The 18967-nt window shown below is 38.9% G+C and overlaps 1 protein-coding gene across 2 annotated transcripts; it reads left to right on the forward strand.

Moving 5' to 3' along the window:
* Nucleotides 1-320: 320 nt before the first annotated feature.
* On the forward strand, nucleotides 321-18518 carry LOC134528015 (zinc finger protein 668-like). Of its 2 annotated transcripts, XM_063361178.1 has the most exons (4): nucleotides 331-562; nucleotides 5218-5358; nucleotides 9484-11520; nucleotides 17415-18518. In XM_063361178.1, exons 2-4 carry the CDS (start codon nucleotides 5237-5239, stop codon nucleotides 18157-18159), a joined length of 2904 nt encoding a protein of 967 aa, XP_063217248.1. In that variant the 5' UTR covers nucleotides 331-562; nucleotides 5218-5236; the 3' UTR covers nucleotides 18160-18518. The 2 variants fall into 2 exon arrangements, with proteins under 2 accessions (XP_063217249.1, XP_063217248.1); XM_063361179.1 differs by lacking the exon at nucleotides 9484-11520 and having other exon boundaries at nucleotides 321-562.
* The last annotated feature ends 449 nt before the right edge of the window (nucleotides 18519-18967 follow it).

The raw sequence follows: 18967 nt of genomic DNA on the forward strand, positions 1-18967 counted from the left end.
AGCTATGAAATGTATTGTCATAGAGATTGTACTATAAAGACATGCAAAATTATGTCCTCCATCTTTGTTTCATTTTCAATATATAAATTTTATAACTTTTTACCAATGGTGGGCCAAAGTTAGACTCAATGGACAATGTTGCCCCAGTTTACGGTACTTAAAAACAAAGTAGACAGTGTTTTATTAAAACGTTTAAATATATTAAAAGAACTTTGTCCTGAACTCAAAGAAATATAAAAAACAATCTAGATCCGGATATAATTCGGGACAAAACTATTTTTTTATGGATTTATGCTGTATCGTTGGTAGTACGAGTAGTCATGGATTTCATGAAAAAAATTAAGAAATTTTCAAATGTTTAACCTGGGAGTGAAATCTTTTACTTCTGTACTCCTTGTTCGCTATTGTAAATAAAGAAATTGTGGAAATGCATTTGATTATTGATGACATTGTTAGAAGAAATTTGAAATTTCATTCGGATATTGTATTATACATGAGAAAATCATCAGTTTTGTAGTGATGAAACTGTGTTGCGTTTAAATGAACTGTTATACTTTAAAAGGTAATGCAAACAGTTAATATAAAATGTAGCTATTAGGTTAGGGTAGCTACAGCATTAAAATAGTGAAATCATGAAAACGATTGATGAGGTTAATTATTGTAAAGCTGTGCAAAACTAGCCACTTACATTACTTCAAATGTTAACTATACCCAAGCAACCGTTAAAACAATAAACTACTTGAAATATTGCAATCTATTTTTAAGGAATCGTTTGAAAAAAAAGTCAGGGAGTACTGTCAAAACCCTAATAATAACACATGGGATGTGACATGTGGTGTTAATGAAGCACCTTGAATGTGTGCCGCTCTGGTATCACCTGAGCTATGTTGAGTGGGGTAGGTATTGGTGCAGCGAGGGGTAGTTGCAGCTCCTTTGTGTATTTGAAAGGGTGGCCAGAATGTAACAAAAAACATCCTCCCTACTCATTATCTTGTTTGCTCCCTGGAACCACCAGTTTTGACATACAGATCAGCTGAGTACTATAATATACCTGCAAGAAATGGATTTGCCAATGTAACCATTTTTGGTGCTTGATTATTCCTGTAAATGGTCAATGAGAGTGTAGAAGATGGTACTAATTTTCTTATGTTGTGGCTTTTCTGGGCTATTTATAATAAAATTCAGAAAATACTTTTTTTAGAGAACTAGAAACGTTCTGTATTTATCTTGAAAACAACATCTTTGTATTCCAACTGGTGTCTGAGAAATTACAGTTTATAGCAGAAATTATAATACCTATCCATTGATTCAGCCATCACCATTTTTTTTACATTCTTATACTAGGAGAAATACTGAATTGTCAAACCTAATTTTCATAACAGTCCATTAATATTACAAATTTGTTAGGTAAATATGTATTGTACGGATTAGCGCCAAAAAAAATCGTACAAATATGAAATAACTTTCATTATATGCTCTTTTACGTCCTCTTTTCAAAACCGCCTGCGGAGATTAAAAATTCCAATTACTTTTGGAGATATCGCCGTTCTTATTTTGCAATACAAGCCTTATGTAATCATTCAACAGACGCCATTTTATATTTTGCCGTGTGTGCGTGAATGCCTAAATAACAGAAATTTTCCATTAGATAATGTTAGTTACATTAAGAGACTAGTTGAAATACATTAAATATACTTTAAAAAATATGTGGACTGTTGATAAGGTTATAGTATAGCTACATTAAAAATACACGTAAATGGTGTGAACGGTTGGTTAGGTCAGGATAGCTGCATCGTAAATTGGTAATTTCTAAGCAACCTATGAAAGTATTTTTAATGTAGCTGTACTGACGCTACCAACCATTTACGCTATTTCACAGTATTTTTAGTTTAGCTAATCTAACAACTTACTACACGCCCAAGCCATCTGTGGTCCCGGGGAAAATGTGAACTACCCAATGTCAGACGGACCCCTCCCTCCACCGTCATCCCTTCCGCCACACTGTCCCCTCCCTTTCCCTTGTCCGCCTCAAGGGTCGAAGCGCGTCATGTCGCGGGTGGGACGGCAAGTAGAGTTGTCACCATAAGTCACGAGACAGTGCGCGGATACGTATCGCTGTTCAAGTATTTCACGGATCCTTTGAAAGCGGAGCAAGGTTTCGAAGCGTGCGTGACTGTAATATAACGTGTTATTTTTGAAAGATTTGTGCAATGGGAGTGCATGACTTGATGTAAGCTTTTGGACATACGCCATTGCTTAGCACATGTATGTCTATAGAAGAAAACTACAAAAAAACACAAATGACAAAAACACAAATTAAGCAAAAAATTGCTGCTGTCAGGATTTAACGCCACACAATACTCCACAACAGGAATATGGTCAACAAAGAAAAACAAAGAAAAATGGACTAACAAAACGAAAAAAAAACCACAAATGATGACAGCACAAAATATTGAACCCAAAAAAATTCAGCACAACAGTCAAAATGAGACAAAAACACGACTAAACGAAAAGGCGAAACAAACACAACAGTTTTCTAAAACAGAAACAAGCGACGTTTCGGGAACTGCTATCTGCTCCCGTTCTCAGGCAGAGACGCACATGGTACGGAAGCACAGGTGCGTTTCTGCCTGAGGACGGGAGCAGATAGTAGTTCCAAAAACGTCACTTGTTTCTGTTTTAGAAAACTGTTGTGTTTGGTTCGTCTTTTCGTTTGGTCGTGTTTTTGTCTCATTTTGACTGTTGTGCTGAATTTTTTTGGGTTCAATATTTTGTGCTGTCATAATTTGTGGGGGTTTTTTCGTTTCTCTTTTGTTTATTATTTTTTGGAAAACTATTCTGTTTGTTTCGTCTTTTCGTTTTGCTGTGTTTCTGTCTCGTTTCAACTGTTGTGCTGAATTTTTTGGGTTCTGCCTGCTAATTCGTTGGTTGTAATGGATAATGCCCCTTATCATTCCGTTCAGTTAAATAAGCCACCAACAGCCGGTACAAGAAAACAAGATATCATCCAATGGTTACAGAACAACAACATTCCGCATGACAATGATATGACAAAATATGAACTCTTCCAGCTCGTTCGTGATCGACGTCCACCTCCCAGGTTTTGCATAGATGAGATGTTAGAAGAACATGGGCATGAAGTAATAAGAATACCACCATACCACTGTGAGCTTAATGCTATTATGTATTGAACATTGTGAAATCACGTGTTTCTGAAAAAAAAATGTCGCTCAATCATCACGTACCATTGAAAACATCACAACAGAATCAATCAATAGCGTCACCAAAGAAGAATGGCAAAATGCTATTTTACATGTAAAACATACAAAAGCAGAGTACTGGACAGGTGACTGTCTAATGGAGCACGAAATTGAGAAAATTGTTGTTAACTTTGGTGAGTCCAGCTCAGACAGTGAATGGGACTTTTCGGACAACAGCAGCACATATTCCAATGGTAACATATCAGGAATTGAAGAACTAAATTGCTGAGTGGGCGTTTGTTACGTGCACTATGCAGGAAACTGTGTTGAAATGTTTCTTGCATTTTTTTCATTAATTAATCACACAAACAATATTTTCTTTGATTATAGGCAAATGTATACCGACATGTATGTTAAATATGGTGCTGAGTGAAATAATTATTATAACACAAACGGTACGGTGTGATGCTGTGACACACTTTGGTACACACTGTGACATCTTCGTAGACACTGTGTTTCGCTGTTTCATACGACTGTACCTTCACCTTATCACAACATTTCTTACTGCACGACTGCGCTTCATGGCCATTGTTTCATCCAGGTAATCATGCTGACATGTTGAGTAAACTTATGAATGCATGTGTATACTCCTTGCTTCCACAGCTAACGGTATTCCCCTACTGCTAACCCCTCCTCATTCCCCACCCCTCTCTCACTGCGACACTAGCACTCCCGTCACTCTCCTCCTCGGGACCACAGTTGGCTTGGGCGTGTAGTACTTGATCATTCTCAATATCAAATTTTGAATTAAGTGCTCCAAAACAAACACATGGATCCTCATGGGAAAGCAAAAAAATGTAAGTGGCCACATCAGTGCAGAGGTACCGTATTGTAATGTAACCTATAAACAGTGATTTCTCAGAAAACAGTAGGAATTTAGAAATGCTGTTTTCAGGATAAATAGAGGAACGCCTTTAGTGTTTAAAAAAATTATTTTTCGAATTTTATTATTTTATTAACGGCAAAACCGCGGCCCGAGTATTTTACTGGGAGGACGACAGGCAGTCTTCATAGATGTAGAGATTGTTGTAGTTACATTGCTTGCATTAATTGTGTTAGGTAGTATAACATTCTGGTTCATTTCGAGTACAGATCCGTCCATCCTTATTTTGGATTTACATTGCTTCCCAAAATTACTTCAGGCAAATGGTGATTTGGTTCCTTACTGTGGTTGATTTCTTCTCCAATATGCATGTTAGGTGTAGTGGTTAGTTATCCTCTAATGACCGTACTGTCTGCAAGACATGAAGACCAAATAAAACAAATTTTTTTTTTGTAAATAGCTGTCACTCAGTAATTTTTAAGTTAAAATTTGTAATAAAAATTCTAAAATGCTTTTTGTTTACTTCCTAGCATTTTTTTTTAAAATCATTATCCAAGAGGCTGATGTGATACTTCAATTAGTTTACCAGTAATTGTCATTATATAGAATGGTTATGTTAGGTTAGGTACATTAAAAATAACATGAATTCGTGAGAATGATTGGTAAGGTTAGCTACATTAAAATTAGTTAAAAGTTCCATATCATGTATCCAAGTTGATGATGTAATCCATTATACATTTATCCTGTGGTAAATGATGCTTGTTATTTTTATTTAGATCCTGGACACCAACGAAAACTTGTGATATAGCAATGAACTATGATCATAAGTTGAATATGAAGGAAAAAATTATGTGAGAACTGACATAATTTTCTTGTATTGTGATATTCGAGTTTTTTTTTTGGCCAGGACGTACTGAATGAAAACAGCAAGCGTCATGCGCCACAGGATCATTTTGGATACGTGATATGGAACAGTTGCAGTGCTGGTCAACTACTTGATGTACTACTATGCCCTCTAGGAGAATGATTGTAAAACATGTCTGGAAGTTAAAGAATATTTTTGGATTTTTTAATTATTTTTTGTGAGGAAAGAGTATCTACTTCAGAATTACCTGTCACGTGTTGACTGTGCAGGCTGGCGAGGACTGCCGACATGCAGACGCCTACTGGGGCAGACGAGTCTGGACAAGGCTGTGGCAGTAGCGATGGCATCGCCGGCAACATCACCCACACTGATGCACAGCCACACGTTGCAGATGCACGTGACTACCAGGAGTAAGCTACTGCACTCTCATCTCGCCTGTGTTTGTAGTGCATGTGTGTGTGTTTGACCTACATGCAGGGTTGGAAAAAAATCAGGTTTGGTAAAAGATTGTATCGCGTATCCAAATATATTCCTAGATCCTAATGGCATGATCCTAAATACAAAAATACAGAAATGTGATGTAACAATGAATAATGATCATATTATCAGCTCAAATAAAAATCCAAAAATGATTTTTTTGTTACTTCCTAACATTGTATTGTAATATTTTTTGTTATGTCCAGGATCTTACGACATACTAAATTAAAACAGCAAGCATCATGTACCACAATCAATCATACCCCTGGTTTTTTTTTTTTAAAAAAAACATGATTTTTATGATTTAAACCAGGTTTTTTATTAGGCCTACGTTTATTATTTTGCTTCTCAGAATATTCTAATGAAAGCCATACAACATCCCACTTTCTGACACTCATGTTGAACCAGAAAAGTTATAACCCCAAAGAACTGAAGTCCGTCAAATTGCACATCTGACTGGGACTTAACCACAGAAAGGGTATTTTCCTACAGGAGGAGGATTCTCCATAGAATGGGTGTGTGTCACAGAAGGGGAATTTACAGTATAGTCCAGGATTTCCCACCATAGAAATTAACAAATTAATATTTTTAATTTTAGAGGAGTTTTTAGCTGGGTATGATTTTCAACTACTCAGATAATTTAAATGATAAGATATTGACTATTATATAATTTTTTGTTCCTGTGAATCACAAGAAACATTAATGACCAATCTTTTTTGTTACTAGAGTGAATTAGACCTTTCATTAAAAAAGTTAAGATATTCTATTTAAAAAAACATTATTAAAAAAAATTTTGATTTTTTACAAAAACCATTTGGTTTAAACCATTGTCGTGTAAATCAGTAAACCCTATCTTTGTGTAAGGAATTTTGCTGGTAATGATTGGACTTGTAGAAAATGATAAAATGTTTATCGAATCTCTGTATTTTGCTTTGTACAAAACTGTTGAGCCTTTTGTGTTCATCGCAGAATTGAGAATGTTTCTTTTTTATTGTTCAATTAATTAGACAAGATTTTAAAACATGATATGTTATTGTTTTGCACAGAGATTTGATTAATGCCTGTTGTGTTTGAATTTATTTTAATGTTTTAGCCCATCTGATATAATATACTTCAAAAGAATGATTATACAATAGGAAATTTATATACATACATAAGAATGCATGGGCTTGATTAATGTGTTCTTTATGTGAAAGCATTTTCAGTCAAAGGTCTAGAAAAAGAAAAAAATGTATGATTTATAATGTACATTCAGTCAGTTAAAATATCTTTTAAATAGTGTGAGAAAGTTGTCATATATAGCATTAATTTGACATGAAAAATTCTATTTTTAAAACTTAAGTAGTTTTAATTTGGTATTGGTTTCCATTTTTTTTAATGATTTCCCTGCATTTGTTTGTATCATTTTAATATACGTATAATAATTTAAAAATTTATGCTGTCAGTAACTTTCTTCAAAGTTCATATTAGATATTATGCTGATGAAACTTTTGTCACCATTTGAAGTATGCTGCAATATTTAAATAAATATAAATGTGTAATAGCAGACAAAGTAGTAGTACAGGAGCACAATCCTTTATCCGAAATGGCCGGGACCAGCAGCATTCCGAATTTCGGAATTTTTCGGATTTCGGAATTTTAATACAGGAGGCCTAGTAAAGCCAAGTTAGGTTATGTCAGATGTATTAAGGATTTCAAGCAACACAGTACAAAAAACAACAAAGTACATAACGTAAATAAACACTGCAGCATAAATAAATACCTGAAACAATCGCCAAAATAATTGGTTTTTAACAACTAATACTGTAAAACATCTGGAGAATGTTTATGGTGCATCGTCATCGCCGCCGATGTCGCCGTCAACTCGTATGTCTCGTGATCGGCCGGGAGCAGGATTTTCCTTCTCCTGAGATGAAGCAGCACGAATGATGGCATTTTTAAATGCCTCTTGAAGTGTCACTTGTTTTGGTTTAGGCTTCTGACTAAGCAATTTTTCTTTAATCGCATACACAGACATTACTTCTTGCGCACTTACAAATGAACGTAACTCGAGTCCTGCAATTAACTTATCGCACAGTGTAACCTTGTCATCAGTTGAAATCTTTTCACATTTTTCTTTTACGTCGTCGTCACTGTCATCTGCATTCTTGTCAGGGTTTAAAACCATTCCTGCAATATCAGAGTCGCTCAATGAATGCACAACAGGTACATCCTCGTCAACATTTAACATTTCTTCAATGTCTGCTGCCTCAAGTTGACTGATGCTACTGTCTGGTACGTTTTTTGCATAGGAAACGAGGCTTGTCACAATAAATCGCTCATCAGTACAGGTTGAAAATCCAACAAAGTCATCGTCATTGTCTTCTTCGCAGTCAAAAACCGTTTTAGGCCAAAGCCTATTCCAAGCATTTGTTAATGTTGATTTTTCAATTAGGTTCCACGCATTCGCGATAGCATACAGCGCGTCTTTGATACTGAAATGCTTCAGGAATTCTTTAATTCCCTCTCCTCTATTTACAGCAGCTAGCATGCACGTCATGAAGTTGTTTTTATACTTGCATTTCATGGAGCGCAAAATTTCTTGATCACAAGGCTGTAATAAAGACGTCACATTGGGCGGTAGGTACACACAAGAAACATTGTTTTTAACTAGAAGTTCTGCCGGTGGATGTGCAGAGCAGTTGTCTAGGAACAACACAACAGGACAGTTATCATCCAATCCTACTTCACTGCAATGAGCTCGTGCTGATGGGACAAAATGGTTGTTAAACCAGTCAGTGAACATCTCACGAGTGACCCATGCTTTTTTGTTCGCGTAGTAATTCACTGGTAAATTATGCACACCTTTTAAGCACCTAGGATGCTGGCTTTTTCCTATAACTGCCAACTTCACCTTGTGTGTAGCTGCTGCATTAGCACAAGCAAGAATAGTTAATCTATACTTAGCATCTTTATATCCAGACGGCGCATTCTCATCAGCCGGCGCCAGTGTTTTCCTGGGTACATAGCGCCAGTACAAAGCCGTTTCATCAGCATTGTAGATCTGTTCAGGGCTGAGGTTTCCATCTGCAACAATCCTGGCAAATTCATCTATGTCATTTTCGGCTGCCTCGTGGTCTGCTGAAGCTTTTTCGCCACATATTTTCAAATATTTGATGCCGTGACGTTTCTTGAATTTTTGCAGCCAGCCTTCTGAGTACTGACACACGCCTTGAATTTCTAGTTCTTCGTGAAATTTTTTCGCTTGCGTCATTATCATTAGGCCATTCCATAGCACGCCTTCACTTCGCCGTTGCCGAATCCATTCCATCAACACACGGTCAACATCTTCATTTTGTGCCCTATGCATTGTTTTCCTACACTCCATTGCTTTTCTGTCGTCACTTTCACTAAAAAACGTAAACAATTTGTCTTTTTGTTTCTTCAAATCGTACACAGTTGTAGTTCCAACACTGTATTCTTCTGTTAGTTGTCGTACAGGCACGCCGCGATCAAGTTTCCGCAATAATTCCACCTTCTGAGTCATTGATAATGTTAAGTGTTTTCGTTTTTTTTCGCTACCACCCATCTTCATATCGGAATGCCTTTTTGCCATTGCTGTCTTCAAATATGGCAACACGTTTGCATAACAACACGGTTAACTACTAAACGCGATAAAACAACTCCTATCGTAGCCAAGCAGCAAGCTGTAACTGGCGCTAGTTTGCCGGACAAAAGGTAAACACAGCGCCTCGGCGTTGCCAAATTGCATGCTGCCTTGCTGACGCAGTGCTGCCAAGTCACTCGCTCGCACTAGTCATGCGATCGCGACTTGAGTTTGCCACACAACTGCGAACAATATCGCGGACGTTGAAGTTTCGAAAAAAAATTCGGATTTTAGAGCTGTTCAGGTTTTGGAATTTCGGATAAAGGATGGTGCACCTGTAGTGGTTGGATTATTTATCTATTTTTTTGTTCATATATAAATTTAATTCCATTAAGACTGTTATATAGAACTGAGATAATTATTATTTTACAGAAATAATAACACTCTGTTAATTATGTAAATGTTTTTGCAGGGACATTGTACGGTCTGGTAAAGACACTGTATGGACTCTAGAAAATCCAGTTCACTCTGATGAAGAGCTGGTGAGTTATGTTAGTAAATCTCTTAGTCATTCATTTTTATCTGCCAGAAAGAAAATTTTGCAAGAAGCCAGTAAAGCTGCTGATGAGATTCCACAGTTTGATGAAGTTAATCTTCCAGACCATTTTTCACAAACACTAATTAAAATAGAGGATTCTGATGATGTAATTTTACAGACAGTTAAAAAGAAACCACGTACCATTACTAATAACAAACGTGTTTGCAAAATTTGCTTCAAGAAATCTCGCAATCATGGTACAGTTTCTTGCCATCATGTAAATGTGCATTTTAGATCTGTCCGGTTCATATGCAGCATCTGCGGGAACATTTTCCACCAAGAAGATAAATTTGTTGAACATTGTAAGTTGCACAATGGTGATAAGCCATTTTACTGCCTCCAGTGCAATTCTTGGTTTCACTATCTGCATGATCTGAACAACCACATAAAAGAGTTCCAGGACCGCGACTTCATGCACTGTTTCGCTTGCGGCGAGCGCTCCGCCAGGAAGTTCTTGGTGGAGAATGGAACGAAGAAAGAAGGATTCATAAGGTTCACACGTAAGAAGGTGGTGATCTCCACCCTGTATTTCTGCGAGAAATGCCATCCCAGAAGCACGCACGATTGCCAAGTCTGCGGCCAGATGTTCAAGAAAGCGGGCGGTCTCTCCAACCACTACAACTCGTCCCATTGCACGGAAGGGCGATTCAGGTGCAAAGAGTGCTTCACCGGCTTCTCCACCAAGTGCATCCTGGAGAGCCACGTAGAGACCCATCCCGGCCGGCAGAAACCGTGGACTTGCCACGTGTGCGGCATACGCTTCCAGTTCCAGTACCACTTGATGAGTCACTTGCTGGACCACAAAGCTCTGAAGCCATTCACTTGCGAGAAGTGTGGCAAGGACTTCCGCTTTGAACACGAGCTCAAGTCTCATCAAGACAACCACGGGGCGTGTGAATCGGATGGTTCATCGGAGTTGTCAGCGTTTGGTTGTGTTATCGGCAATGGAAAAAACTGTACATTAAAAATGGAAAGTGATATTACATCACCTCAAGTAACTCATGAACATTTCCGCAATGAAAATGACTGTATTCAACCTGAACTTGTTCCATGCACATACTTTGATCCTATTAATTTTCAAGAAAATAAGAACATTTCATCTGGATGTGAAACTAACGCTTCTTCACAAGAACATAGCAGCTTTCCGCTTGTTCATTTGAAACAAGAAGTTTTGTCCGATGAGGAGTATTGTGATGCAGTTCGAGAGCACATTCAAAACGGTACCCCTTCAGAAGGTATTCCTGGGGAAGGGGTTCAGAATTTTGGTTCTCAGAAGGTTTCTTCTGGCTCTTTATTGCCTAGCAGTACCAGTGCTGCTGGTATATGCGGTGACGGTGATAGACGTAACAGACAAACTAATAGTTTAAGCTTCTCTTCCAGTGATACCAATAGTAATGCTTTATCAGAGGAAAAGCATTTTACCTCCACAAGTGAAGGGTTTACAGTGAAACAGGAAAGGCAAAGCAATATGCAATGTAATGGAGAGGTACATTTTTCTCCAGTTTACATCAATAAAGATAATGGTCAGAATGGGAGTTTTGATAAAGAGGTTACTGCAGGGAACGAAATAAATAGAAAAGTAGCATCCGAGATCTGGCCTTTAGATTTCCTGAGCACTGAGATTACCTCTTGCAGACAGGAGACTCTTACAGACATTGATTTTGAAATACCAATGCATAACGACTGCACACCACCTAAAGATCTTTGTCAAATGAGTGATTTATTAGTGAAAACAGAGCCAGAAGACTTTCTTCTCTCAGATGAATTGAACATCCAGGTTGACGTAAAAGAAGATGTGAGCAGTTGTTTAGTAGAGGAGTCTGTAGGCAATGTGCTTCCACTTAATCAAGAGAATCAGCATGGGGCATTTCCTGTGACTTCTTACCCTGATACAAAACTAGAAAATCAGAGGTAAGCTTCTGTTGTTGTAGACAAGTTAACTTCGTATATAAATAATGTTTTCATGTAATTTTATTTAACACTTCTTATGAGAAACAAGACTCGATTTTAGTATTTGGTTAACTGCACCAAAGTAAGATTTATCAAAGGTGATTTCTTTTTCTCAAAATAATGAACATTTCCTCCATAGTCACAACCAAAAGGTAGTCAAAAAACTACAGATCAAAACAGAAGTTCACTTTTATTGAATTTTTTAATTGATTGCAAAATTAATAGTAATGAGATTTGAAACAAACCAGATGTACAGATTCAGTGTTATGTGCAGTTTGAAAAAAAAGTGAAAGGCACTTATTTCTGATAGAATTAGGAGAATTCAGTTGTTCCCAGCCAAATGATGTGATGAGGTCTTGGTACTACACAGAGAAACTGGTGTTATACTTTCATAAATGAAATGTTGGTATAGTGAAATATCATTAATCCTGCTCCATGACAGATTAGCATTTTTGCCAGATTATCAAATGTCATTATGGTTTTAGCAGGAAAATAAACAAAAATGAATTTGCTGTACAATGGTACATACTTTGAAATCTCAAAATCTCAATACAACAAACTTTTTTTTTGTGCTTGATAATGAAAGTACTTTATACTGAATGGTTAGGCCTACTAAATGTAAAACATCTTGTCGGGACCAGGAAACATATACATTACGTACTTTAAAGTGAGAAACCCTTTATAGTGAGGTACTTCATAATGGTGTTGCACTGTATTTAAAGCAAGTGGTAACAAGCTGCTCTGTAAAAAAAATACAGATGAGCATTGGTCATCTTGAAAAAATCTTTAAAAAAATTGCACCTTGAAATGTAACTGTAACTGTAACTGCTTAGAAAACAGGAACTTTCACTATACTGAAATTAAAACTGTCAGTCAGTAGGGATAAACTCTGAGTGAACTAACAACACTAGCAGCACAGTAATGCCACTTGGCAGTCAGAGTCAACAGCCGGAATACACCTGCAAAAATCTGAACGTGATCGGCTCAATTGCAGGGTTGCTACAGGTATAGAACACAGAGAAAAAAAGAAAAAAGTCAGAAAAATTAAAATGGTCAGGAAATACCCGGAAAAGTCAGGGAAATCACCTAATATTTCTGTTTTTTTTTTTTTTTTTTTTCCCTTGTGACAGCAAAATTAAACCGAAAATACCGTTCCTACCAACTTTCGGGCACCTCAAAATCTGCTCAAACATTTACTAATCATTCAATTTTGTTAATTTTCCTTTTCCTCATACCCTGGTTTTCTTACTGTAAACACAAAGGGGTTAAACTAATTTCCGGATGCTTACATACAAGTTTGATAGCCCACATTCTATAGCTTTAGGTGAATCTATAGCATTTGTATCTAAAAAAAATGATGTTAATTTTGATAAGTTGACACAGTTGAAAGCACATATGTTTTTTCCCCCCAAAAAGTAATTAGTGAGCCACGGGATAATATGTCTGGAAGGTCAGGGAAACTTATCGATTCAGATCTGGAAAAGCTGTAAACGTCAGGGAATTTTGGAATTTCAAGCTTGTAGCAACCCTGGTTTGGTACTGGATTACTCTGTGTGCCAAACCTAGAATTTCAAATTAAGGTCCTGCCTACCTGGACACACATGTGGTGTGCAGAGCTGTAGAAAAAACTGCTTGTTTTAAAAAAAGTCTTTAGATAAAGCTATGGCCACACAGGGCACTATGCCCACTATGTTCGCTACGCAAGTAAAATATAGCCAGCTACATCTCAGGTATCACTGGCCATACAAAGCTGTGTTCGCTATGTTAGCGATGTCGTCAGGTGTTTGGTTCTAGGCTATTTTTCTAAAATATCAGAAAAACAAAAAAAAAATTATTTTCGCGTGGAATTGTGCTGTACTTCTGTGTTTACTTTAAATTAGTATTAGGTTGATGGAAAATTTTATTAAAGGAGTACGAAAATATCCATGTTTATGGAATAAATCGATAGAAGACTATAGAAAGCAGGATATGCGGGATGCCTAGGATTTGATTTCAAGGGAATGCTATCAAATTAAGTTGTATTTATTCTGAAAAAATCCAAAAATTTGGCTTCGTCCTCATGCAACTGCTTCATGAAATGGTAAAATCCTCCAAATTCTTTATTTTATTTTTATTAACTTTTTGAACCCATTTATTTTTACATTTACATACTGTGAGCCAGCAGAATATTATCATCAGAATCATCACTTGAATCCCACAGCATGAATGGCTCCGACATCGCGAACTAGACTATTCTGTGTGGCCACCTGGAGCAGCGAACATTGCGAACATAGCATAGCTGTCTGTGTGGCCTCGCCTTAAACGAGTGGTGACTGTTTATAAAAAATATTTAAGACTATGCTGACGGTGAATGAGTAGTTCTGTTTCCAGATTTATTTTTTAAGCTGTATTTTTAGGAGAGTGAAATGACTAAATTGTGTGTTTACAGAATAATTCTTGAAAACACTCAAAAGACTTACATTACATCTTTTCTTCATTTCTCTGCCATATGATAGTTACGATTTACCGCGGGTTCGTAAAGGATAGCCCAATTAAAGATTTTTATCACTCACAGTTTTATTTATTGCCACTACTTATGTCACTTTCAAATAATCAAAAATGGCAAATAATTAGTTGCACTTAAAAATGTTGCTTTCCCAGTCACTTGTTTCTCACAATCCACACACCTCGCTGGGCTGCACCTCTGACACAACTCTCGCCGCAGCACCCTTCGTGGGTCTCCGCCACGGGACCCCGTCGCCGCACTCCGCCACTGCCGTTGCACTTCCCCTTCGTCGAGATCCCACTCGACACCTCGCTCGGAACTCTGCCGCACCCGCGGCACTATCGCCCAGAAACTTTGCCGCGGGAAAACTCTCGACTCCACTCACTCACTCACTCACTCCCTGCCCTGGAACCTTCGTCCAAGGACTTTGCCACTCTGCCGCACCCGCGGCATTATCGCCCCGGAAGCTTCGCCGCGGGAGGCTGCCGCCTGAACTCTCACTGCTCACTTACCCTCTCCCCTGACGTCCTCGGGCATGCATATAGGCCCCGGCGCAATACCAGAATTCGCGAGAGCAGCCGGGGCCCGTCGCGTAATTCCACGCCGACACTACGGTAGAAATCTCTTGAAACACATGTCGGCGGCTCGCATAACTCCCAGCTCCGGTGTCAGTTAAGTGTCGAAGGCAGGGCGCCGTGCGGGGAGTTGTGGGAAGGAGGGGGGAAAGCGACAATCCTTGTTATCTTCCAGGCGCGCGCGGCACATATCATGTTACGGCAGTCGCCAGCCAGCTCTGCACCTGCACGTGTCCCGGCCTTGCTCTAGTTCGTAACAATATAATGGTTATCACTCATATCTCATAGTTTCCCCATGCACAAGATAAAGCCTTTGTATCAGTCCACAGCCCAGCACTTAGAGGCTATACCGCGCTAGAAGCACCAGCGAGAATCAACATTATCATCCAGCCTCACTAACACAGACACAGCCCTGGTTAGGCAGGCCTGTTAAAGACCTTATACTTATTTCAAAATAGTGTAAAGTTAGATGTTTATTTAAATTAAGAATTATTTTTAAAAGATATATTTTTTTTTGTAATTGTTAAATGCTACGCACTTCATAGATGCTTTGTGGATATACTAAGTATAGTAGGGCCGCGACGTCTTGGCGGGTCGACTCCCTAGAGCTCAGCGACCTTGTAATCGACACGTCCCTCCTTGTCTGCTCCGCAGATAACAACGGCCTGGAAGTCTCCATGCCGTTCCGAAAACATTGGTCGAGAACAATCTCACGTACGGTGCAACACAGCGCAGATCTTAATGATACAAAGATGCGATAATGCTTTACGGTAATTTATTATTTAAAGGTAGCGTACTATTTGCTCGACTGGGCAGCTTAGTTAAACATAGTTAAACATAGATATACAATACTTTAAAAGTTAAGAACTAAATTTGTAATTGTGGGTTGCTGTAGAAAACACAATTAATTAAGACTTGCAGCTAACTCCCTCGCTGATGCTTACTTTTCCATTTGGTTTGGCTGAAATGTGAAGACGATCGAATGACACTTTCACGCACTTCAAGAACCTTACCACTTTTATGCACACGGGTTGGTATTTTTTCCATAACAGCACTCTGAAAGAACCATTTTAGTAATTTCGAGGGGTCCGAAAACCATATTTATAACAAACCATCCTCGCGTATTTTATAGTCTCCTGTTGTTGTGCTTGCTTTATAAACAAGAGAGGCTCCAGGAAGGAAACCCTGCCTAGAACCAACGCTTAAAACTATCAGCCTGTGCGCTGCATTTCCTGTTGCCATTACCTACACCTTCAACGTCACCTTTCTTTTGCCAACATTTCTGAAAGGTTAAATTAGTGTCAACCCAGGATTCATCCATGTCAAATATATTCTTCCCAGTCTCCCTGCACTGTTTCATCTGAGTCAGCTACCGTTATCGCCAAGCAACAACGTCAGATCTTTCGAGAAGAAGCATTCGCTTATTTTGGCTTCTTCTCCACACAAAACCCATTTCTTTGAGTATTTTACGCAGCGATGTCTTTCCCTAACTCCATCCGAATTTTTTCTTTCAAAACTGGCAGTAGTTTCCTTGTCGTTTTTTTACTGCATAAAATTCGTGGCTAGTGTCTCTGATCACTCTTCTATCAAAGTCATCAACTGACAACAAACGTTTCCCAGTTTTTTTTTTTTTGGCTTGAAATGAATAATTAAACATGAGAGGCTGTTTAACGGTCAAATAAAGGAGTGATATATATGTAAATATAAACATATAAATTGTAAATAAATAATGTATTAATATAATAAAAATTAATATATATCATAAAATCATATACATCATAAAATATATAATGCAATATATAATGTATATAATGTAATATAATATCATGTAATATAATGCAATATAATGTGTAGCAATATCGGCTACACTTGTAGATAAAACATATTCTAACAAGCGGTGCAGAAAGTTTGGAAAATTGCCAAATGCAAAACAAACAAACCGCGGGTGAAATTACGGGGAATGCGTTGAAAAACTTATAATGTTGTTTGTTTTTTATTTGGCGTCTCTCTGTTGTGTTTTCGGATGCGCGAAACTGATCTTTGGCTTCTACCTGTGTATCGCGCAGTTCTTTCGGTTGCATTTGTTAGAGGTACTAGCAGACATATGTTGGCAGCTTCTTCATCACAACACTGGATTACACTACTTCTAATTTCCCTCTCCCCACTATGTATTACTTTATTGTATCTTGAACGTCCTGCGTCGGGCTCCATTGTTCACTTCAGACTGAGAGCGTGGCGCCTGATGTTTTTGCTATGAACCGCATAGCGGCTGATGTGCGCGCGCAGCTGCTTCCCCTCTCATTTACTCTTCCCCGCTTCCCCGCAAAACGACACGCCAAGACGTCGCGGCCCTACAGTATATATGAAGACAATGTAGACTGCAGATTTTCAGTCACTTCCCTAAAATTCAAGCAGATTGTATATCCAGATCACAAATTAGGTTCATCATATTTTGTATAGATAACATATTTTCATAACCGTTATAAATTGAAACGTATTTTTAAGTATTTAACTTATTACAGTTATGTCTTGGCAAGTCAGTGGGCCTACCAGCTAAAGCTGCCTACAATAGGTAACTTCCAAGCAGCATGTTTAAGTGGTCTTCACCTTGTTACAGCCGGGCGAACATGGACTGTGTACTATCTATTTATGTTGCATGAATAAATTGTATATTAAAGTAGACATATGTCGTACACAGAACTACACGATTACTTTAATATTACTTTTAAAACAATACGTGGTAATGTGTCTTGCTAGTTACGATTCTCAAATATTTTTGTGCTTGATGCGTTTAGACAGCCGCTTCAGGACGATACCGGCCAGGCCGTAGTCTCTGCAAATTGCTGCATCTGCAGATCTTTCCTGGAGCCCTCCACGTCACTGCTGCAGCATTATCGAAACGTCCATCATTTTGAGCCCAACTTCCTGTGCAAGATATGCAACAAGTTTTTCGACACGGACTGCGACCTCCGCCGGCACACGGGCGCCGTCCACAAGTCGCCCGTGCGCTGCCTGCTATGCGAGAGGAAGTTCCTGAGCCAGCCGGCCTTGGAGGCGCACTACAGGAGGCACAGCTGCGGCATGCCCTATCACTGCACCACTTGCGGGACGAGCTTCCGCGACCTGGACGAGCTGGAGCACCACCGGGGCCCCGCGGGCGCCCGGGACCAGGCCCACTACTGCGGCCGCTGCGGCCGGAAGAACGCCTGGAAGTACCAGGGGGGGCCCGGCCAGACACGCACCTACTTCTGCGAGGAGTGCGGGGCTCTCGCCTTCAAGAGGCTGGTGCTGTGCCAGACGTGCGGCCAGCTGTTCAACGGCCCGCTGCTCTACGAGAACCACTACATCCACCAGCACACCGGCCGCCACCGCTGCCATCGCTGCGACGCGCTCTTCGACTCGGCCTGCGCCAAGCAGGCGCACGTGGAGTCCGTGTGCGGCACGTGGCAGATGTTCACCTGCACAGTGTGCGGCCGGAGGCTGCAGAGTCGCGACAAGCTGAGCGAACACCAACAAGTTCACCAGTTGCTTTCTTTTTGAAGTGAACTGACTGGCCAGTCTGCTTGGCTAGCACTCCATACACCTTTTCCATGCTTCTGCAGCATTGATCTCAACAGTTCACATGACTGAACTGTGATGAACTTGTGTTCAAGTGATAAGTTATTATGAATCCAATCAAGTTTACTATAAATGAACTGCATTGTTAAATTTTTTAATGTGGAGGTTTTTTTTTTGTCTCTCATTAGCAACCGAGTCATTAAAAAAAATTCATTTTGTTAAAGAATTTTTAATCAATCCATATTCTGTGTTTAAATTTTGTTTTTACATGCTCAGGTTTTAATGTAAATGTGCAAACATCGTAAATTATTTATGCACACAATATTAAAGTTTGCCTATAATTCAAGCTTTTAATTTATATCTGTTTTTTTTACATTAAGGAAAAGCTCATTACCCTGTTGTAAAAGTCACACTCCACCACTTAGAGACCCAGATAAATTATTTTAAAAAATGGCCAAGGTTACACATACTTGCGAGCATGGCTTAACCCTTTGAACTCCTATTGCAAGCTTGATTTTCCATAGTTAAAATTATGTTCCAATTTTTTGGTGAGTGGGGCTCTTCCATTCTTAAAATCATGTGACATTGTTCTATGCATTGTGATTCAAAGGTCTGGGCAGCCAGACTCAACCAAGGATTGGAACAGGAAATTAAAAATAGCGAAGCTGGTTTGACAAAGTAGTTCAAAGGGTCAAAGGGCGAGCAGATGGCCAACAAGCCCTCTGTTGCATGGCCAACCCAGGTGGGAACAGAAACACAAAACCTTTTTGCAAAATGACATTCACATAGC

The sequence above is a fragment of the Bacillus rossius genome, chromosome 1 (genome assembly GCF_032445375.1).
Source record: "Bacillus rossius redtenbacheri isolate Brsri chromosome 1, Brsri_v3, whole genome shotgun sequence".
Classification (NCBI taxonomy): Eukaryota; Metazoa; Arthropoda; class Insecta; order Phasmatodea; family Bacillidae; genus Bacillus; species Bacillus rossius.